This window comes from Symphalangus syndactylus, chromosome Y, assembly GCF_028878055.3.
Source record: "Symphalangus syndactylus isolate Jambi chromosome Y, NHGRI_mSymSyn1-v2.1_pri, whole genome shotgun sequence".
Taxonomy (NCBI): Eukaryota; Metazoa; Chordata; class Mammalia; order Primates; family Hylobatidae; genus Symphalangus; species Symphalangus syndactylus.
Genome location: NC_072448.2, coordinates 10,074,255 through 10,093,205, shown reverse-complemented (window position 1 = coordinate 10,093,205; position 18,951 = coordinate 10,074,255). Strand labels below are relative to the sequence as shown.

The window sequence follows — 18,951 nt, the reverse complement described above, 5'->3', positions numbered from 1 at the left end:
GTACCTAAATATCAGATACTCTTCCTGCCTTTGAGTGTTCTAAAATAACCAAGTAAAATTGATTGATTGATTGATTGATTGAGACAGAGTCTTGCTCTGTCACCCAGGCTTGAGCACAGAGGACTTCCACTCACTGCAACCTCTGCCTCCCGGGTTCAAGTGATTCTCATGCGTCAGCCACCCATGTAGCTGGGATTACAGGCATACGCCAGCACGTGTGGCTAATTTGCCCCCTTCCCCTGCCCCCCACCTGCCAGAGAGATGTGGTTTCACCATGTTAACCAGGCTGGTTTCAAACTCCTGACATCAGGTGATCCGCCCACCTCGGCCTCCTAGAGTGCTGGGATTAACAGGCATGAGCCACTGTGCCTGACGCCAGGTAAAATTTAAATGCCATAATTCCCAAAGAGCCAATTACCAAAAATTTACACAGGACAAAATCATGAAGAAAGAAGAACTAAAGAAAATAGGAGAGGTGGATTCATTACGGTATAACTATATTTGAGTCAATGACAGAAGTCTTTTTTAAAAAGTAGGAAAAGAACGCTGCCTCATGGAAGGCTTCTAGAGTATTTTATGTCCAAAGTAATACTATATATTCTCATTTTATTTATAGGTAGCAATTAATTTTAAACCATTAGATACAAGCGACTTGGTCTATAAGGTGATAGAAATGATGAAAATTTAATCAAATGTATAATGAAGCAACATTTTCTTAAAAATATATTTCTGTAATAATTCTTACCATCTGATAAATTTTAGTTATTTCTTCATTTGGGCAAAATACTAGTCCTAATGCCCCACATGCTGATGCCCAGATAATTTTCTGTATAGCTCTAATTACACAAATATCAGGCATATATCTTGAAGCCTGCAGAAAAGAAATAATTAAAAGTGCTAACAGAACATTAAAGTGAATAATCAGGAAAACAAAATATTTCTCTTAGTGAAAGAAGTGGAAATGGAAGTAAAAGTAAACATGCATCAGACCTGCCTTTAAGGACCACAGTTCCCTTGTTCCCATTTTTTTAATATCTTAACACGAAGTCAAAAATATGGCTTCCCATATGAAGGGAAGATAGAGCAATACCCAAGTATGCTTCAGGTTCAAGTCTGATATGGTTTTATCCTACTTTTCACAAAATTTTAAAAATAAAAACAGTCAGATTACTTAGCTATACTATGCAGAGGTGTTCACCCAAGAGATATAAAAACGTATGTCCACAGAAGCACTATGACTTGATGAGTTTCCTAAAAATTTTATTCACAACAGTCAAAACTAGACTGTTGTGAATAATCCAAATGTCCATCAACACACGAATGAATTAGCAACATGTGGAGTAACCATACATGGACTATTACCCAAAGTGAAATAAACTACACACATTTATAACAACGTGAATAACTTTCAAAATTTTGCTGATGGATATAAGCCAGACCCAAAAGAGTACAATGTATATGATTCCATTTATGTAAAATTTAAGAGAATAAAGATTACAAGAAAACTTCTGGAGCCATTATAAACATCCTATTCCTTGCTTGTGTGAGCAGTTTAAACATATACCAAAACTTATTTGATCTAGTTTGTGAAATGTAAATTATAACTCAAAAAGCTTACTTAAAAATTTCAAAATTTCTAAAGCTCTAATATTAATATTATCAGCAGCTATCAGGTCAAACATAACTTTATGAAATTTTAAATTGAGATAGAGACTAAAGTGTTTTGGGTCTACAATATTTAGCCTCAAATTCTCATAGCTTAATTTATTTATTTGTTAAGTAGAGATCATCCAAGATCCCAGAACTGTCAAAGTTTCATACTAACCTCATTAGATATTTGCTGAGCAAGAAGTATGGACTCATTTCTAAGTATGCACTCGGATGAGGGATTAGGAATGCTCTGAAGGGCACTTTGTAGCACCACTGCTTGATCACGAGTAACCTGGTTAATCTGAAAAAAGTGAATCATGTTACGTCAAATAAAAAACTGTATATACCATAATCCCTAAAATTTTTACATTAAAAAAATTTTTACTGCTCATCCATCACCACTTCCTCAGCATGTTATTCCTTCACTTACCCCTGCAGAGTTTATGGGGGTTTGCATAAAAATTATTTCACATTGCCAACATTATGGAGCTTTCTTTCAAAGTGATAGAGATGCAGAGGTGTTTGCCCAAGGGATATAAAACCATATATCCACAGAAGCTCTACGATATGTTGATGAGTTTCCTAACAGTTTTATTCCCATCAGCCAAAACTAGAAATAATCCAAATGCCCATCAACAAACGGATTAACAAAATGTGGAATTACCATACCTTGAATATTAAATATTACTCAAAGTGAAATAAACTACACACGTAGTAACACCCTGGAAACTCCAATTTGAGATGAATTCTATTATCATTTCTGCACTTGGGCTCATTTGCAGGGGATGAATGATACAACATGTCTCTGGGTAGAAACTTCTCCTGGTCCCCCTTTGCCACAGGTGACTAGGCCCACCATAATACAATGGAGAAAACTGGGGATATCAGTAAACAGTCCTTTAAAATCTACAAACTTAGTCTTTAGGATGCTCCTTATTCTGCCCAAGGCTGATTATGCCACCTGTATTCTAATGCTCATTTCACAGACAGGCTAAAGTTTCTCACAGCTTAACCTACCATCCTCTCTACCGCTGTTATTTACACAGTAGTTTTATTTTATTTTTTTAAAATTTGAGACGGAGTCTCACTCTGTCGCCCAGGCTGGAGTGCAGTGGTGAAATCTCGACTAACTACAACCTCTACCTCCTGGGTTCAAGCAATTCTCCTGCTGCAGCCTCCCTAGTAGCTGGGATTACAGGCACCCATCACCACGCCTGGCTAATTTTTGTATTTTTAGGAGAGACAGGGTTTCGCCATGCTGACCAGGCTGGTCTCAGACTCTTGACCTCAAGTGGTCTTCCCCTCTCTGGGATTACAGGCATGAGCCACCGCACCTGGCCTAAAGTTTAAAAAAAGTTTAAAAACATCGTATTAAAATAGATATTTTAAGAGATTCGAGAGTCTGGGGGAGATGTTACTGCAACTGTCAGGAGGTCAAAGCCTGAAGACTGAACAAATCAAATACTTACAGCCACTGTTTCCAACTTCAACCAATGAATTTTAAAATTTATCTGCTACGTACATATTATTTTCATTTTTCAATAAAGTTTTCACAAACGATTTGCCAAGTGATACTACACAAAATTTCACGCACAAAAAAACTAGCATTGCACGTCTGGGAAGTGAGGAGCGCCTCTGCCCGGCCACCCATCGTCTGGGAAGTGAGAAGCGCCTCTGCCCGGCCACCCATCGTCTGGGAAGTGAGGAGCGCCTCCGCCCGGCCACCCATCGTCTGGGAAGTGAGGAGCGCCTCCGCCCGGCCACCCATCGTCTGGGAAGTGAGGAGCGCCTCTGCCTGGCCGCCCCGTCTGGGAAGTGAGGAGCGCCTCTGCCCGGCCGCCCCATCTGGGAAGTGAGGAGCGCCTCTGCCCGGCCGCCCCATCTGGGAAGAAGTGAGGAGCACTTCTGCCCGGCCGCCCCGTCTGGGAAGAAGTGAGGAGCACCTCTGCCCGGCCGCCCCATCTGGGAAGTGAGGAGCGCCTCTGCCCGGCCGCCCCGTCTGGGAAGAAGTGAGGAGCGCCTCTGCCCGGCCGCCCCGTCTGGGAAGAAGTGAGGAGTGCCTCTGCCCGGCCACCCATCGTCTGGGAAGTGAGGAGCGCCTCTGCCCGGCCGCCCCGTCTGGGAAGTGAGGAGCGCCTCTGCCCGGCCGCCCCGTCTGGGAAGAAGTGAGGAGCGCCTCTGCCCGGCCGCCCCGTCTGGGAAGAAGTGAGGAGCGCCTCTGCCCGGCCGCCCCATCTGGGAAGTGAGGAGCGCCTCTGCCCGGCCGCCCCGTCTGGGAAGAAGTGAGGAGCGCCTCTGCCCGGCCGCCCCGTCTGGGAAGTGAGGAGCGCCTCTGCCCGGCCGCCCCGTCTGGGAAGAAGTGAGGAGCGCCTCTGCCCGGCCGCCCCGTCTGGGAAGTGAGGAGCGCCTCTGCCTGGCCGCCCCGTTTGGCATGTGGGAAGCGCCTCTGCCCGACCGCCCCGTCTGGGAGGTCTACCACAGAGGCCAGAAGCAATGTGGGGGCTGGACGTGGTGGCTCACGCCTGTAGTCCCAGCACTCTGGGAGGCCGAGGCGGGTTGATCACTTCAGGCTAGGAGTTCGAGACCAGCCTGGACAACATGGCGAAACATATGAAAAATACAACAGACAAACCAACCAACCAACCCAGAGACAACAAAACAGGTCTACCCTGGAGTCATACTCAAATTTTTTCTATTTTCCTCCCTTTCTGATCCTTTATCCCACTCTTTTTCTTCCTCTTCCTTCTCCTTCTTCTTTGTCAAATAGAGGATTGAGTTATTATCATTGATCCATACAAAGTCCCTCTCTCATTCATTTTCTTTAATTCCCACTCCCCATTTCTATTCCCCGTCTTCCCATGTGCAACCTTCCTAATATGTTTGATATGCATCTTTTTGTTTGTATGTATTTTTAGAAAATGTTTATTGTTTTGTGTGCAAAAAAAATTAATTAAAAAAAAGAAAAAAAAGAAAAAAAAAACTAGCATTGCAAAGATGGTAAAAATATAGTTTCCAAGTCAGCAGTCTCATGGAATTAAAAATTTCAGCTGGCTGGGTGTGGTGACTCATGCCGGTAATCCCAGCACTTTGGAAAGCCAAGGTGGGCAGATTACCTGAGGTTAGGAGTTTGAGACCAGCCTGCCCAACATAGTGAAACCCCTGTCTCTAGTGAAAATACAAAAATTAGCCGGGTTTGGTGTCACGCGCCGGTAGTCCCAGCTACTTGGGAGGCTGAGGCAGGAGAATCACTTGAACCCAAGAGGCGGAGCTTGCAGTGAGCCAAGATGGCGCCACTGCACTCCAGCCTGGGCGACAGAGCTAGCCTCCGTCTAAAAAAACAAAAAAAAAAAAAAAATCTCAGCTGACGGTTATTGTTTTGGATCAAGCTACTTCATGGATCCAGGTCTTAATTTTCACTTACTAAATAGAAAGTAATAGCAGAGGCTCAACAAATAAAGCTATCTTCGTGATTAAAGGAGATAAAGCATAGCGACTGGCATGTAAGAAAGAGCTCAATATATTTTGATCATTATTATCCAATAAATTTAGAAATTATGTGAGGTCTACATGCATCTCTAGCAATATCTGTTTTATACTAGATATTAAGCAGATACATAATATCAATTACTTGTTGAATAAAAAGTTACATAATGCTTTAAAACTGCAAATTGAATTTTGCTAATCTAACTAGAGTTTTTCATGTCAGCAAAGCCTTGTGTCCCTTGTTCTTACACCAAAATTGCCTTGTTACCATTACTGGTGATATATTAACTCTCCAATTCAGTAGCAAAAGAAGGATTAGGAGTGCCCCAAAGTGCAAAAATAACTGTGTTTAATACTGGCAGAACCAAATATTCTCTATTCAAAACTTCTCCATGGAAAGTAATTATAGTAATTAAGGATTAATAAGCGTGGAATGTGCAGAAAGTACTACAACATCTTACTTAACAGTATAAAAAGCTTTTAAATCTATGAGCGAAACCCCCTCAGAATTTTCTTTGCATTTTCCAATTTCTCAAAATGTAACCCTCTTGTACGTATTGTAGACAGTTGTACATCAAAAGTATTTTAAAGACTAATTTTCCTTGAGCTCCTTACTAGAATATGATTAGAGATTATTATGTATCTCTGTGTCCTTTGGTAACACACTTCTTACATACAGAAAGAAATACGTAAAAAGATACAAAAAATATCTTGTTTGTATTTCAGTAAACTCCCATAACAAGGACCATAATAAGAACCCTACCTCTTTTTATGTAAATATGCATGAAGCCCACAATATAAAGCAATAAAACTTACTCAGGATGGAGACAGAGCTTTGTAAATTAATGTCTAAATTGACATGTACAAGACCATTTTCTTCTTTGTGTCCTTTTTTTGAATGAAACATTTCAAAAAATATATAAAAGCAGAGAAAAGAATATAATAAATCCTCAAATACCCATTATCTAGCTTCAATAATTATTAACAAAAGTTTAAACTTGTTTCACTGACTCCCCAAGAAACAAACCCAGAATTATACTACCCCAGAATTATTTGGAAGCAAATCTCAGACATTGTATCTTAGGTCAATAATAACAGCATGACTCATACTCAAAATAAAATTAATCAATATAGTATATACAGATAATCCAGTCACTATTCAAATTTCCCTAATTAACACCTCACACATATCTAAACGTAATAATCTGTATCCCTGAACCATTTTATCTTCAAGCAGTGATTAGTAAAACCAAAACATAAGTAAGTGAACTCAATTTTAGTTAGAACTGAATTCATCTTTTGCATCCAATCTAAGCAGTTCTTGAGAACTGCTGGTGATGCTGCTCAAGGCTAACAGCAAAGCAGAAAGAGATTCATAGTTGTGGCACAAAGAGAGGTTTGCTGCATGGCAATTATATATTCTCCTTTATGACAAACTGTCTTTATGTATCTTTCTGGTATGACTTAACAAAAGATTCAGGTGAAGTTTTCATTACACTTTAAACAACTGAAAGTAAAAAAGGATTTAAAGAGACTGGGAAGTTCACTCAAAGTAGGAAAGGCAATAGTCAATCTTTACATTTTTAATACAAATACAACTTAATAGAAAAAAACCCTGAGATAATATGCTATCTGTTGAATTATTTCCATAATCTACTTAAAAGACACAGAGTTTATATTTATTAAATAGTAAGGACTAAATATTTTTAAAAGTTTCTTAACATTTATTACCGGTGTTATGGGGTCTGTACCATCTACAACTGGCTGACAAGCTTCCGCTACAGCTCGAACATGGCCATAGCCAATCGCAGTTAACAACAGTTTGGCTATTTTAAGAGCATTTAAATAAGCACCCCTTCGAGTTTCTGTATCTGTATTTGGCAAGAAGTTATTTCTTATTAGCATACTCAGTACAAGGGGTAAGCCACCACTTTTCAAGAAGTGAACTTGAAAGTCAGAGGACCCAACAGTTAGAGGCTCACCAGCAGGCATTAACAAGGCATAAACTACCTGGAATAAAAAAAAAAAAAAGGAGACTATATTAAAAGGGATTTAAAAAAGTAACTTAGTAACATCTATTTCTCCTCTGATCATTGCTAAGAAATTCTTGACTATTTAAAAAACTCGCTTTACAGTCTTATCAGTGTTCTTCACATTACCGTATAATGCAAAAATTGTATTTTTGCAAAGGCAAAAACCAACCTCTGTTAGGTATAGAACTTCGGAGGCAGAAGGACCAAAGAAAAGAGAGTCAAGGGGTGGACTAAGTTTGCCTTCTCCAAGTTTTGCATGGTCCAAACAAACAGCTCGTAATTTTTCTACAGCTGTTCTATCTGCAAAGGAAAAAGACACAGACTAAAATAAAATGTAACTCATGTGTTATTAATGTTTCATATTTGCCATTTTGAAGAGTATTATCTTAAATAAATAAAAATTATATCCACAAATCTCATTAAGCTGAGATCAAATGTTACAATACATAACTAGAACTGGACTGACTGATTAATGATCAATCAGGACTCCTTAACTGCCAACACAAAATATGAAGGGAAGGGTTTCCTATCCAGAGACTTCAAATCAATATAACCTCCTTCATCCACTGGAGACAGAAAGGAAAAAAAAAAAAACCAAAACCAAAAAATGGAAAGAGAAATAATACAAGCATTGACCACATATAATTGAATAATAAAATGACAAATTATGAATTAAAAATGAGCAAAGGATGTTAACAGACATTTCTTCAAAACTAGGTAAATGGCTAGGAAGCAAACGGAAAATCACTCAGCATCATTAGCCATCAAAGAAATGCAAACAAAACCATATTAACATCCCACTTCAACATCACTAGAATGGATAACCAAATCAAAAAAACATTTAAGTAGTATTGGTGAAGACGAGGAGAAAATGTAACACTCCTACCTTACTGGAAGGATTGTAACATGGTACAGCCACTTTGGAAAAACTTGGTAGCTCCCAATAAGTTAAACATAGACTTACTGTCATCCAGCCATTTGAATCCCAGATACACAACCCAGAGAATGCAAACATAAGCCCCCAACAAAACTTCTACACAAATATTCAAAGAAGTATTGTTCATGGTAGTCAAAAGCTGAAAACAACCTAACTGTCCATCAACAGATGAGGGGATCAACAAAATCTAGTATACACAAACTGTACTATATTATTCAGCCTTAAAAACAAAACAATTCTGCCACATGCTAAAACATGATGAACTCTGAGGACGTTACTGAGTGAAACAAGCTGGTCACAAAAAGAAAAATACTGTATTATTTCACTTGCATGAGCTACAATTTCTTTTAAAAAGTGAATTGCCTGATGGTAATAGAAGGCATGCAAGCCCCATTTGAGAAACATTGTACAAAACTGGTCTTTTTCAACAATGTCAATGTCATCAAAGGTGTTGTAATACTGATATTGATAAATTCTTTTGTGGTTATATGGGAGAATGTTCTTGTTCTAAGGAAACACACTGAGACAGTTGGGTAAAAAGACATAGGTCATGTGTAACTTCCTCTCCAAATGTTAGAAGAATTATACGGAGAAAGGAATGATACAGCAGGTGTGACAACATTTTAACAGTTGCTGAATCTGTAAGTGTATATGGAAGCACTCTGTATTATTCATGATGACTTTAAAACTATTACAATGTCAAAAGTTGATTATATTTTAATAGAAGAAAAAAAGGAAAAAAGGATTCAGTGGACAGGGGCGACCATGCAGAACAGAAGAAACCAAGCAAAACTTGGTAATTGCACTGGAGAAATAAGCTTGCTTGTTGTATAACAACACATTTCTGTAACACCAATTAGCTCATTTGCAATTGGCAAAGAGGGTCATAAGTTAGCATAATGTGTAAGCTAAGCTTGGCAGATGTGATCCCTCCTAGGCAAGAAGAGCCAGAGAGTAGAAGTATAACCTTCAGATAGAAAGAAAGAAACCATTAGCTTGAGTGCTACACACATAAAAGCTTTCAGCTCCACCTTAAGAAATTAAAAGGGAACACTTATTCCCATCCTTGCAATGCTCTCAGCCCATATCACCTGCTGATGCTTTTTATGTTCCACCTATATGGCAGTCCCTCTGTTTCAGAATATTCTTTCATTCACCTGCTTTATCTCAATGCTGTTAAGCCAACAATTTCTCTTTTCATTTTGTGCATACTTAATATCTTCCAAAACAGGAGCTAGTCACACGGAGGCATCTACCTGGGCCATCCAAATTATGCACAAAGTCAGTCAGTCACTCTTATTTCTAGTGGTACTCTGCTTAAATTGTATGTTGAATGGCAGCCTGGCATTAGAGGCTGAAGCCTGAGCTAAGTGAAGAGGAGGTTATCTAGGCAAGGAAAAGGTTGGTAGTGAAGATAAATAATTGGTAACTATAGGATTAATCAAACAAGTAAATATTTTAAGAATAATACTCGGCCAGGTTTCTCACTCCTGGAGACAAAAGTTTCGTATAAGGAAAGAGAAAAGAAACAAAAAGAAGCTTGTGGAACTGAACTAAAATTGGAGGTAATGGTGTGATCTCATTCACAGATAGATAGATAAGCCTGGCTTTATTGTGCTCTACTTCATTATCCTTTGCAGATACTGTATTTTATACAAATTGAAGGCTTATGGTAACCCTGCATCCAGCAAGTCTATCAGCACTATTTTTTCAAAAGTATGTGGTCATTTTGGGTCTTGTGTCACATTTTGGTAATTCTCACAGTATTTCAAAGTTTTTCATTATTATCATATCTGTTAGGTGATCTGTAACCAGCAGTCTTTGATGTTCCTATTGTAACTGTTTCGGGGCACCACAGATTGCACCAGTATATCACAGCAAACTTAACAAATGCTGTGTGCATTCTGACTGCTCCACTGACTGGTCTTTCCCCATCTGTCCTTCTTCTCAGGCCTCCCTATCCCTGATATACAATAATGCTTAATTTAGGCCAATTAATAACCCTACAATGTTCTAAGTGTTCTGGTGAAAGGAAGTCACACATCTCTCACTTTAAATTAAAAGCTAGTGATTAAGCTTAGTAAGACAGGCATGCCAAAAGCTGAAATGGGCTGAGAGCTGGATCTCTTACACCAGTTAGCCAAATTGTGAATGTAAAGGAAAAGTTCTTGAAGAAAATGAAGTGTTGCTCCACTACACATAGGAAAGATCAGAAAATGAAACAGCCTTATTGAAAAGAAGAAGAAAGCTTTAGCCGTCTGGATAGATCAATAACAGCCATGCCTTCCATTAAAAGTCAAAGCCTAAACCAGAGTGAATCTCTAACTTTCTCCAATTCTATAAAGGCTGAGAGAAAAGAAAGCTGCAGAAGAAAAGCTTAAAAGTAGCAAGGTTAGTTCATGAGGTTTAAGGGAAGAAGCATCTCTGAAACGTAAGTTGAAGCACCAAGTGAAGCTACAGCAAGTTACCTAGAACATGGAGCTAAGATAATTGATGATGGTGTCTACAGTAAATGGATTTTCAGTACAGACAAAACAGCCTTGCAGCAGAAGAGGATTCCATCTAGACCTTTCTTAACTGTAACGGAGAGATTGATGCCTGGCTTCCAGGCTTTATAAAACAGGATGACTCTGTTGTTAGGGGCTGTCACGGGTGAATTTAATTTGAAGCCAATATTTATTTACCATTCCCGAAAATCCTAGGGTCAAGAATTATGTGAAATCTACTTCGTCTGTGCCCGATAAGCAAAATAACAAAGCCTGGATGATAGCACATCTGTTTACAGGATGGCCTATTGAATAGCATAAGCCACTGTTGAGACCTACTACGCAGAAAAAAAGATTTTTTGAATGTATTACTGCTCATTGACAATGCGTCTGGCCACCCAAGAGCTCTCATGGAGATGTATGTGGAAATGAATGGTGTTTTCACTGTTTGCTGACACAATGTCCATTATGCAGCCCATAGAATAATTGTGAGTTTCACCTTATCACTTAAGAATAGCTGGGTGTGGTAGCTTACACCCATAATCCCAGAACTTGGGTAGGCCAAGGCAGGCAGATCACTTGAGGCCAGAAGCTTAAGACCCAGCCTGGTCAAAACAGGGAACTCCATTCCTACTAACAATACAATAAATTAGCTGCACGTGGTGATACACACCTGTAATCCCAGCCACTCAGGAAGCTAAGGCAAGACAATCACTTGAATCTAAATGGCAGAGATTGCAGTGAGCCAGGAGGGTACCACTGCAATCCAGCCTGGGTGACACAGTGAAACTATCTCAAAAAAAGGATTACATTTTGTATGCCTATTGCTGCCATAGACAGTGATTCCTCTGTTGAATCTGGGCAAAGTACATTGAAAGCCTTCTGGAAAGGATTTTCCCTTCTAGATACCACTAAGAACATTCACGATTCATGGGAAGAGGTCAATATAACAACATTACTGGGAATTTGAAAGAAGTTGGATGACTTTGAGACATCAGTGTGGGAAGGAACTACAGATCAGTGGAAACAGCAAGAGAACTAGAATTAGAAGTGAAGCCTGAAGATGTGACTGAATTGCTGCAGTATCACAATAAAACTTTAACAGAGATGAACTTGCTTCATATGGCTGAGCAAACAAAGTGGTTTCTTGAGATGAAATGTACTCCTGGAAAAGATATGAATATTGTTGAGATGACAACAAAGGATTTAGAATATTATAATACATAAGCTTAGTTGATAAAGCACGAGCAGAGTTTGAGAGAACTGACTCAAGTTTTGAAATAAGTTTTACTTGGGTTCAGATGCTATCAAATACTATCCCAAGCTACAGGGGAATCTATCCAGAAAGGAGAGTCAATAGCAGAAAAGTTCACTGTTGTCTCCTTTTAAGAAATCAACACAGATGTCCCCAGCTTCAGCAACCAACACCCTGATCAGTTAGCAGCAGTTGACGTTGAAGCAAGACCCTTAACTGGCAAAAAGTTACAATTCACTGAAGTCTCACAAGGTTGTTACTACTTTTTAGCAATAATGTATTTTTAATTGCTGTATACCTTTTAAAAAAGATATAATGCCATTGCACATTTATAGACTACAGTATAGTGTAAAAAACTTTTACACGCACCAGGAAGCCAAGAAACTTGTCCAACTGGATTTATTGAGAGGTACACTTTATTGTGGTGGTCTGGCAATGGAAACCACAGTATCTCCAAGGCACATCTATAGACATATACATATGGTAGATTTTATTTATATGTTAGCCCATATTTTATCTTCTAGTAACATTTTACACTAAAACAAATCAGTGATCAGGTAAATGGCCAATTTAGTCTTGGAGGTGGAAAACTGACTCTGTAGGCCAAGAAATACAAGCCATTTATTGACAGTAAGTTCAAAATCAGATTCTATTTATAGAAAAATACCAATTTCTCACAGCTGAAGAAAATACTCTTTCAACTAACAAGATCTGTTGATTACTTAGTACACACAACAAACAACAAAAAAACAAAGTAAAACTGCCATTCCAAGGCACTTCATCATTAGATTTCAGAACTAAAGAGTTAAAAACAAAGCTTCTAGAGAGAAAGTTAAGAAACAACAGGTCCAGTCCTCCCAGCAGCCAATATTGCCATGAAACCGCAGATGTTCTACTTTCAACTCTATGTTCAATATATTCCAATTAAAAAAAAAAGGAAAAACAAAACAAGCAAATAATAAACTACTGCATGTGGGAGAGTTTCGGTGCATTCAGAAAAGCAACGTCTTAACAAAAAATCTTGTTTTCCATGTATCGATTTTTAGGAGTGTGCTTCAGCAAAATGAAGATTGACTCAAGAAAGATGCAAGAACAAGGAGCACCAGAAGAGCACCAAAGGAAAAGCTGTACACAGAAGTCCCAGAATGATAGCTGTGTCAAAGAGAACAAAGCACAAGGGAGCAGGAAGATGAAATGCTCCAAGAAAACTGATATAATACATTTGACCACGTGAACAATTGTCTTAGGAAGTTTCTGGAAGGAATATGAGAAAATTTAGTAATTAACACCAAGAAAACCAAGCAAATGATAAGGGCAATATTAAAATCTAGTATTATCATGTGTGAGTAACTTAGGAGATTGTAGTATTTTCACATTGTCTTAAAAATGTGAACAATGCATATAGATTTAAACAAAAACTGTGACATGACCAGAGAGTATGCATGTGCTAATGTATAAGAAATACATTTTCACAAGTCAATACTTAATGTCTAAAACCTGACACACAAAAATGGCATGGGCATAGTGCTTAGAAAAAAAGTGCTATATCCAGTAATGAAAGTTAAACCTTGAGGGTGAGTTTTCTTTGATACATGGGTGAGGTAGGAGACTGCTGTTTGTCACTGGGAGCCTTTAAATAACCCTGACTTTCTGAATTATTAGTTTTCTAGAAGTATTTCATGAAAATTACATGCTCCTAAATATTTTCCCATCCATGAAAATATTTTCATCAGCAATACTATGAAAGACACATGATCAACATTAGAGAGTATTCCATAAGGCATATTAGATTTGCAAACAGAATTTGTTAATATTTTCTTTTTCATCCATCATGTTGTTATGAGCATTCTTTCTTTGGAATAGGGGGATGGACCATTTTCCTACCTGGTGGCATAAGTTTCATAAGTACTCTTGCTCCATCTCTAAGAGGTGGCATATTCAGGTTGCTACCTAAGTCTGCAACTTGCCAAAGGAAAGAGATGTATCTGGGATGCACTGACATTATCTAGAATACAGAATATACAAAATATTTACCTGCAAATTGTGATACAAAAAGTTTTTTGTTAATGAAAATTTATCTACTCTCTATCCTTCAAATAAGGTTTCTATTTGTCAATCACATTTTTTGATATACCATTTATACCACCCCAAATGACTATTTTCACATTGATAAATCCATTGATTCATCATGCAAATTTATACGTTACATATTAAGCTTTCTAATATACTTCGAGTAATTTCATTGCAAGAGTTTTTCGATTTTTTTTTGTAAACTGTAGTTTCACATAGTACTCAGATGCTGATTATACAAAAAGCACCTCACTCCCTCAGGAATTAAATTCCCAATCCAATTTTTTCAGGGACTTAAATCTCCCTAATGCTGAAGTGACTGGTATAATTGTAGGCATAATTTTTAAGAGGCTGAGGGACAGGCTAAGAAAGGTAGAAGCTGTTGTTCCTTTACATATGAGATGTATTTCTAAGAATCATAGAAAGATAATACATCCTATTTTTCTTTAAAACTATCCTAAAAGACTGAAAATATAGTAGTACCTTCTACAGCTATATATTTAATACCATACATAAGCTATAACAGATTAATTCTACCTATATTAATTTTATTATAAATTCCTACAACTAAGAAGTTCACTCAGAAGTTAACAGTTGACTATACTGTTGACATTTTGGCCTATTTATGAATCTCTATAAATCTATGAAGCTCCTCAGAAAAAGAACTGTTCTACACGTTTCTTCATATTTTGCATAGAGAATTACTCACCACCCCAGGCAAACAACTTTCCACCTCTAGATTGGGACCATCATTGTAATGATTACAGTGGTTTCCAGGAGATGCAGTTGAAGAATCGGAAGAGCTATCAGGACTTGATGGCATGCTGGAATTTATTTGTGTAAGTTTGGCTGTAATTAGCTGAAAATAACAGGATGTTTAGTAGCAAAGATAAGGCAAAACATTTCTACAAGAAATGGGAATTAGATACATCGAAAGGTTAAAATACACCTTATGCTTTAATTTTAGAAATACATTTAAAAATTCTGTCTAACATAACCATTTAATTGTATTTCCTTTAAGTTCTGTGACATCTGTCTTATTCAAGGTTATTATAATCTAGATACCAACACGGAAGTTTGTACATAATAGTTAGATGCTCAACAGACATTTACTAAATAATAAAATATTGCCTCAACATTTAAGTTTCGTGACTTATTTAAAAGTTGTATTTACTTACAGATTTATCTTTTAAGTTTAATTGTCCAATTAGCTTTCTGTCATCTTCAGAATCTATCAGCTCACCACCCACAAAAAGTTCAATTTTTGTGTGGGTTACATTGGCTTTAATACGATTAACAATACATCGCCGTACTGAGCCAATTGTGTCATTCGTATGAGACCATATATCCAACTCATCAACCTGTCTGCCCTGGTTTGGAAACCGAACTATAAGAGAGAGGTGTTTGCCACGAAATGCTCTGAAAAATAAATAAGTAAATAGAAAGAATTTTAAAAAGAGAAAAAAATCACAATGATATTCAGCAGACTGCTAAAAAAAACCCTGAAAATTTAATATTTTATTATTAAGTAAAAGGATGACAGTTAAAACATTTTGTAGTTAGGATCTTTAGAACATCATGTTTCTTTTAAACACTGAACAAGCATCACAATCTTGGAAATGCAATAATCGAATTCTGTCGTTAATCTTGTCTCTATGGAGGCTGAAAAAAAGCTTCCTACTTATGATAGATCATAACAGACATGAGTAATGCTTCAGTTATTTTCATGCCACAAAACTCAACTCACTAAGACTATTTTCAAACACGGAATGAGTTTCAGCTTGAACATAACAACAAAAATGCTAAAATGCACGTTTCTGTCAAAATATATCCCAAAATATTTATCTTGGTATAATCTTGCTTACTTTATTCTCTTCTGATAGGTAAGATGCAAAATAAAAAACAGCATTAAAAAGCAATTTTACATTTTTTCAGTTAAAAAAGTGGAATCAGACTTTTAAAAAACATGATTGTGCTCATTCTGTAAACTTTTCCCAAAACTGGAATTGCTATTAAATTGTTAATAAGTAACTGACTTTAGTTATACTTGTATTATTTAGTTATATGATTATTATTCGTATCACATGCTATAGAATTTGTATATAATTTATGATTATATTAATATTTGACTATTAGATCATCTAATTATTTTATGGTAATTAGTTTTTAAATTTAAAGGAATTTTAGCAAACACCATTTAAAAATATTCCTTCTCATAGTGGCTGAATAAGCAGTTCTTAATTGTATTTTTAAAAACGTTCAAATAAAAAAACCATCAAATGCAAAATTATCACACTTAAGGAATGATAAGAGACACTGTTAAATAATGAGTGAAATACCTTACCAAAATATAAATCAAAATAAAAATGCACCCTATCAAAAAGCATCTTTTTTAAAAGTAAGACATAGCTGCGTTTAAAGGCGAGAATATTGGAATTCAGAAATAAGAACATCCCCCACTTTCCTTTTAACCTATTATTACTTTCCTAAGTAACTTTCTAAGAAAATATCAAGTAATTGTAAATTAACACTAGAGATCAGCTTCACACAAACCTGGACATAGGTAGAATCATTCTTTCCTTGTGATAATCACTGTCACATTCATTAATGTACTCTTTTATAACAGTTAATACTCTAACCATTCGAATGGCTTCTTGTCTGGCAGAATTAATACTGTTTCTGTCACCATCCAAAACACACAATGTATCATATGATGCTTTCAAACGATCAAAGCAAGACTGAATGAAGTCTTCATGGATAACCACCTATAAATAATGGGCCAAATACAGATTATCCAAGTTGTTTACAAATGAAATGTGACATCAATCTAATCAAAAGCAGTAAAATGTCAATTTAAAGGTAACTCAATCATAGTCATATTTACCCAGTAATAAAACACAAGTTTCCCGAAAAGTAAACTGATTACATGAAACTAGCAAGTATAAACCAATTTTGTTTTTAAAAAGTGAACGTCGGCTGGATGTGGTGGCTCACGCCTGTAATCCCAGCTCTTTGGGAGGCCAAGGCAGGTGGATCACCTGAGGTCAGGTGTTTGACATCAGCCTCACCAACATGGTGAAATCCTGTCTCTACTAAAAAATATACAAAATTAGCTGGGTGTTGCAGCAGGCACCTGTAATCCCAGCTACTTGGAAAGCTGAGGCAGGAGAATCGCTTGAACCTGGGAGGCGGAGGTTCAAAAAGCCAAGATCCTGCCATTGCACTCTAACCTGGGCAACAAGAGCGAAACTCCATCTCAAAAAAAAAAATTTTAAAAAAGTGAATGTCCAGTCAGGCACACATGGCTCATGCCTGTAATCCCAGCACTTCGGGAGTCTGAAGAGGGAAAATAGCATGAGCCAGGAGTTAGACACTAGCTCTGGCAACATAGTGAGGTCTCATCTCTAACAACAAGAACGAAAAAAAAAAATTAGCTGGGCGCTGTGGTGTGCGCCTATAATTGGAGGCAGGAGGATAGCTTGAGCCTGTGGGTTCCAGGCTGTAGCTGAGCTGTGGCTGCACCACTGCATTCCAGCCTGGGTGATAGTGAGACCCTCTTTCAGAAAGACAAACAAACAAAAACAAATGCCTAGACAAAAGGCCAAACTAAGACAAAATTCTGGCCATCTCAACATAAAATAATGAATAATTACATTTAAAATTATTTCAATCACCTAAGGATAATTATCAAAGCAACATTCCTTTAGTCAGCATTGGGTAAGGGAGAAAAGTGGATTAAACACTGAAAAAATATTTTTGACAAGAGTTAAAAATTATTTTCTAGTTATTTTCAGGTTAAAAAAGATACTACCCAACAACTTAACCCAATCATCATGGATCTTTTTAAGCACTTCAATTCTCACCTGATTGACTTTTAATCTTGGGCCAAGGTTTGTGTATATCTCTTTAAGAAGATCTATAGCTCTGTTAGCAATCTCGTCACTACTCTGAATCACAACCTGGTTCCAAAAATATTATAGTATTAAAACCATTCAAGATACAGTTTAATTTGGTATTTAAATTTAAATCATATCCTTAATTATTTTTAATATAATCTTCAATAACTTAAAGATAAGTTGATTTTGATACTCAATATAAAATAAGTGATCTTAAGAATTCAAAGATTAATAAATAACACAAGTTTTCTGAACAAAGGTGTCTGCTTAAGAATGAAAGAGAAATACTTCAAGTCATATTATTTAACTCGTCAACTTGGTAGTCAAGCTGTCAGGTTTTCAAGGGGTAATTCAAGTATGCTAAAAAAAAAAAAAGGTGCAAGAAATACTATTTAACATAGAGCTATCCTGCTGGCCCCAGCAATTTTTGTAAATCTTACCAATCATTTTGTAAATCTTACCAATCACTTAATAAATCAGTGTTTTTCAAACTAAGTTTAGAATCCTTGCACCTTAGAGTATTTCAGGAATGAAAATTTGGGGAGTTTGAAGAGAGAAAGGAAATGAATAATGGGAAACTAAGCAAAGAAATGCAAGCTTTCCTCTCTTACTTCCACTACCTGTATGTAATTTTTTAATTGACAGGAGTTACTACTAGTTAAAATGCTTCAAAACCACTGGTTTTAACGGAACACCATAGCAGCTTCCCAGTTTACATAAAGTTTGTCCACAGAATAAGTAAATAATAAAACCCAAAATATAAGCTGTGACACAACAGATTAGATATTTTAAGATGGCAACAAGATACATTATACTATTAATATGGGAAAGTTAGCTTTATGAGCATGCAACATTTATTCCAGCTATTTAAATATATACAAAGTGAACAATATCAATAAAGGTACTGATTCATAATCATATCCTAGTAATAGTCTTCTGTCCATCGTTCATGTCAGCATCAAATATATATAAACTTCAAGACCTATCTTAGATAAAAAAGAGAAAATAACTTCTACAAAGGAGGGGCGAATGAATAGAAGATGTAGTTAGCGTGTAGAGGGTTACTATAATTCTTTTTTTTTTTTTTTTTTTTTTTTTTTTTTTTTTTTGAGATAGAGTCCACTTTGTCCCCAGGCTGGAG

General features: G+C 36.9%; 1 protein-coding gene across 9 annotated transcripts in view; it reads right to left on the bottom strand.

Moving 5' to 3' along the window:
* Nucleotides 1-18,951, bottom strand: part of USP9Y (ubiquitin specific peptidase 9 Y-linked) — a 215,213-nt gene that overhangs the window by 77,301 nt on the left and 118,961 nt on the right. For all 9 annotated transcript variants that reach the window (XR_010119796.1, XM_063635449.1, XM_063635447.1 and 6 more), the window contains 9 exons: nucleotides 17,778-17,873; nucleotides 16,468-16,679; nucleotides 15,093-15,333; nucleotides 14,624-14,773; nucleotides 13,729-13,849; nucleotides 7,336-7,466; nucleotides 6,865-7,143; nucleotides 1,826-1,951; nucleotides 746-871 (listed from right to left, as the gene is read on the bottom strand). Coding sequence is in view for 8 of the 9 variants with exons in the window: in XM_063635449.1 (XP_063491519.1) it covers nucleotides 746-871; nucleotides 1,826-1,951; nucleotides 6,865-7,143; nucleotides 7,336-7,466; nucleotides 13,729-13,849; nucleotides 14,624-14,773; nucleotides 15,093-15,333; nucleotides 16,468-16,679; nucleotides 17,778-17,873 (1,482 nt within the window). In the remaining variant the exon portion in view is untranslated. The remainder of the gene's footprint in view (nucleotides 1-745; nucleotides 872-1,825; nucleotides 1,952-6,864; nucleotides 7,144-7,335; nucleotides 7,467-13,728; nucleotides 13,850-14,623; nucleotides 14,774-15,092; nucleotides 15,334-16,467; nucleotides 16,680-17,777; nucleotides 17,874-18,951) is intronic.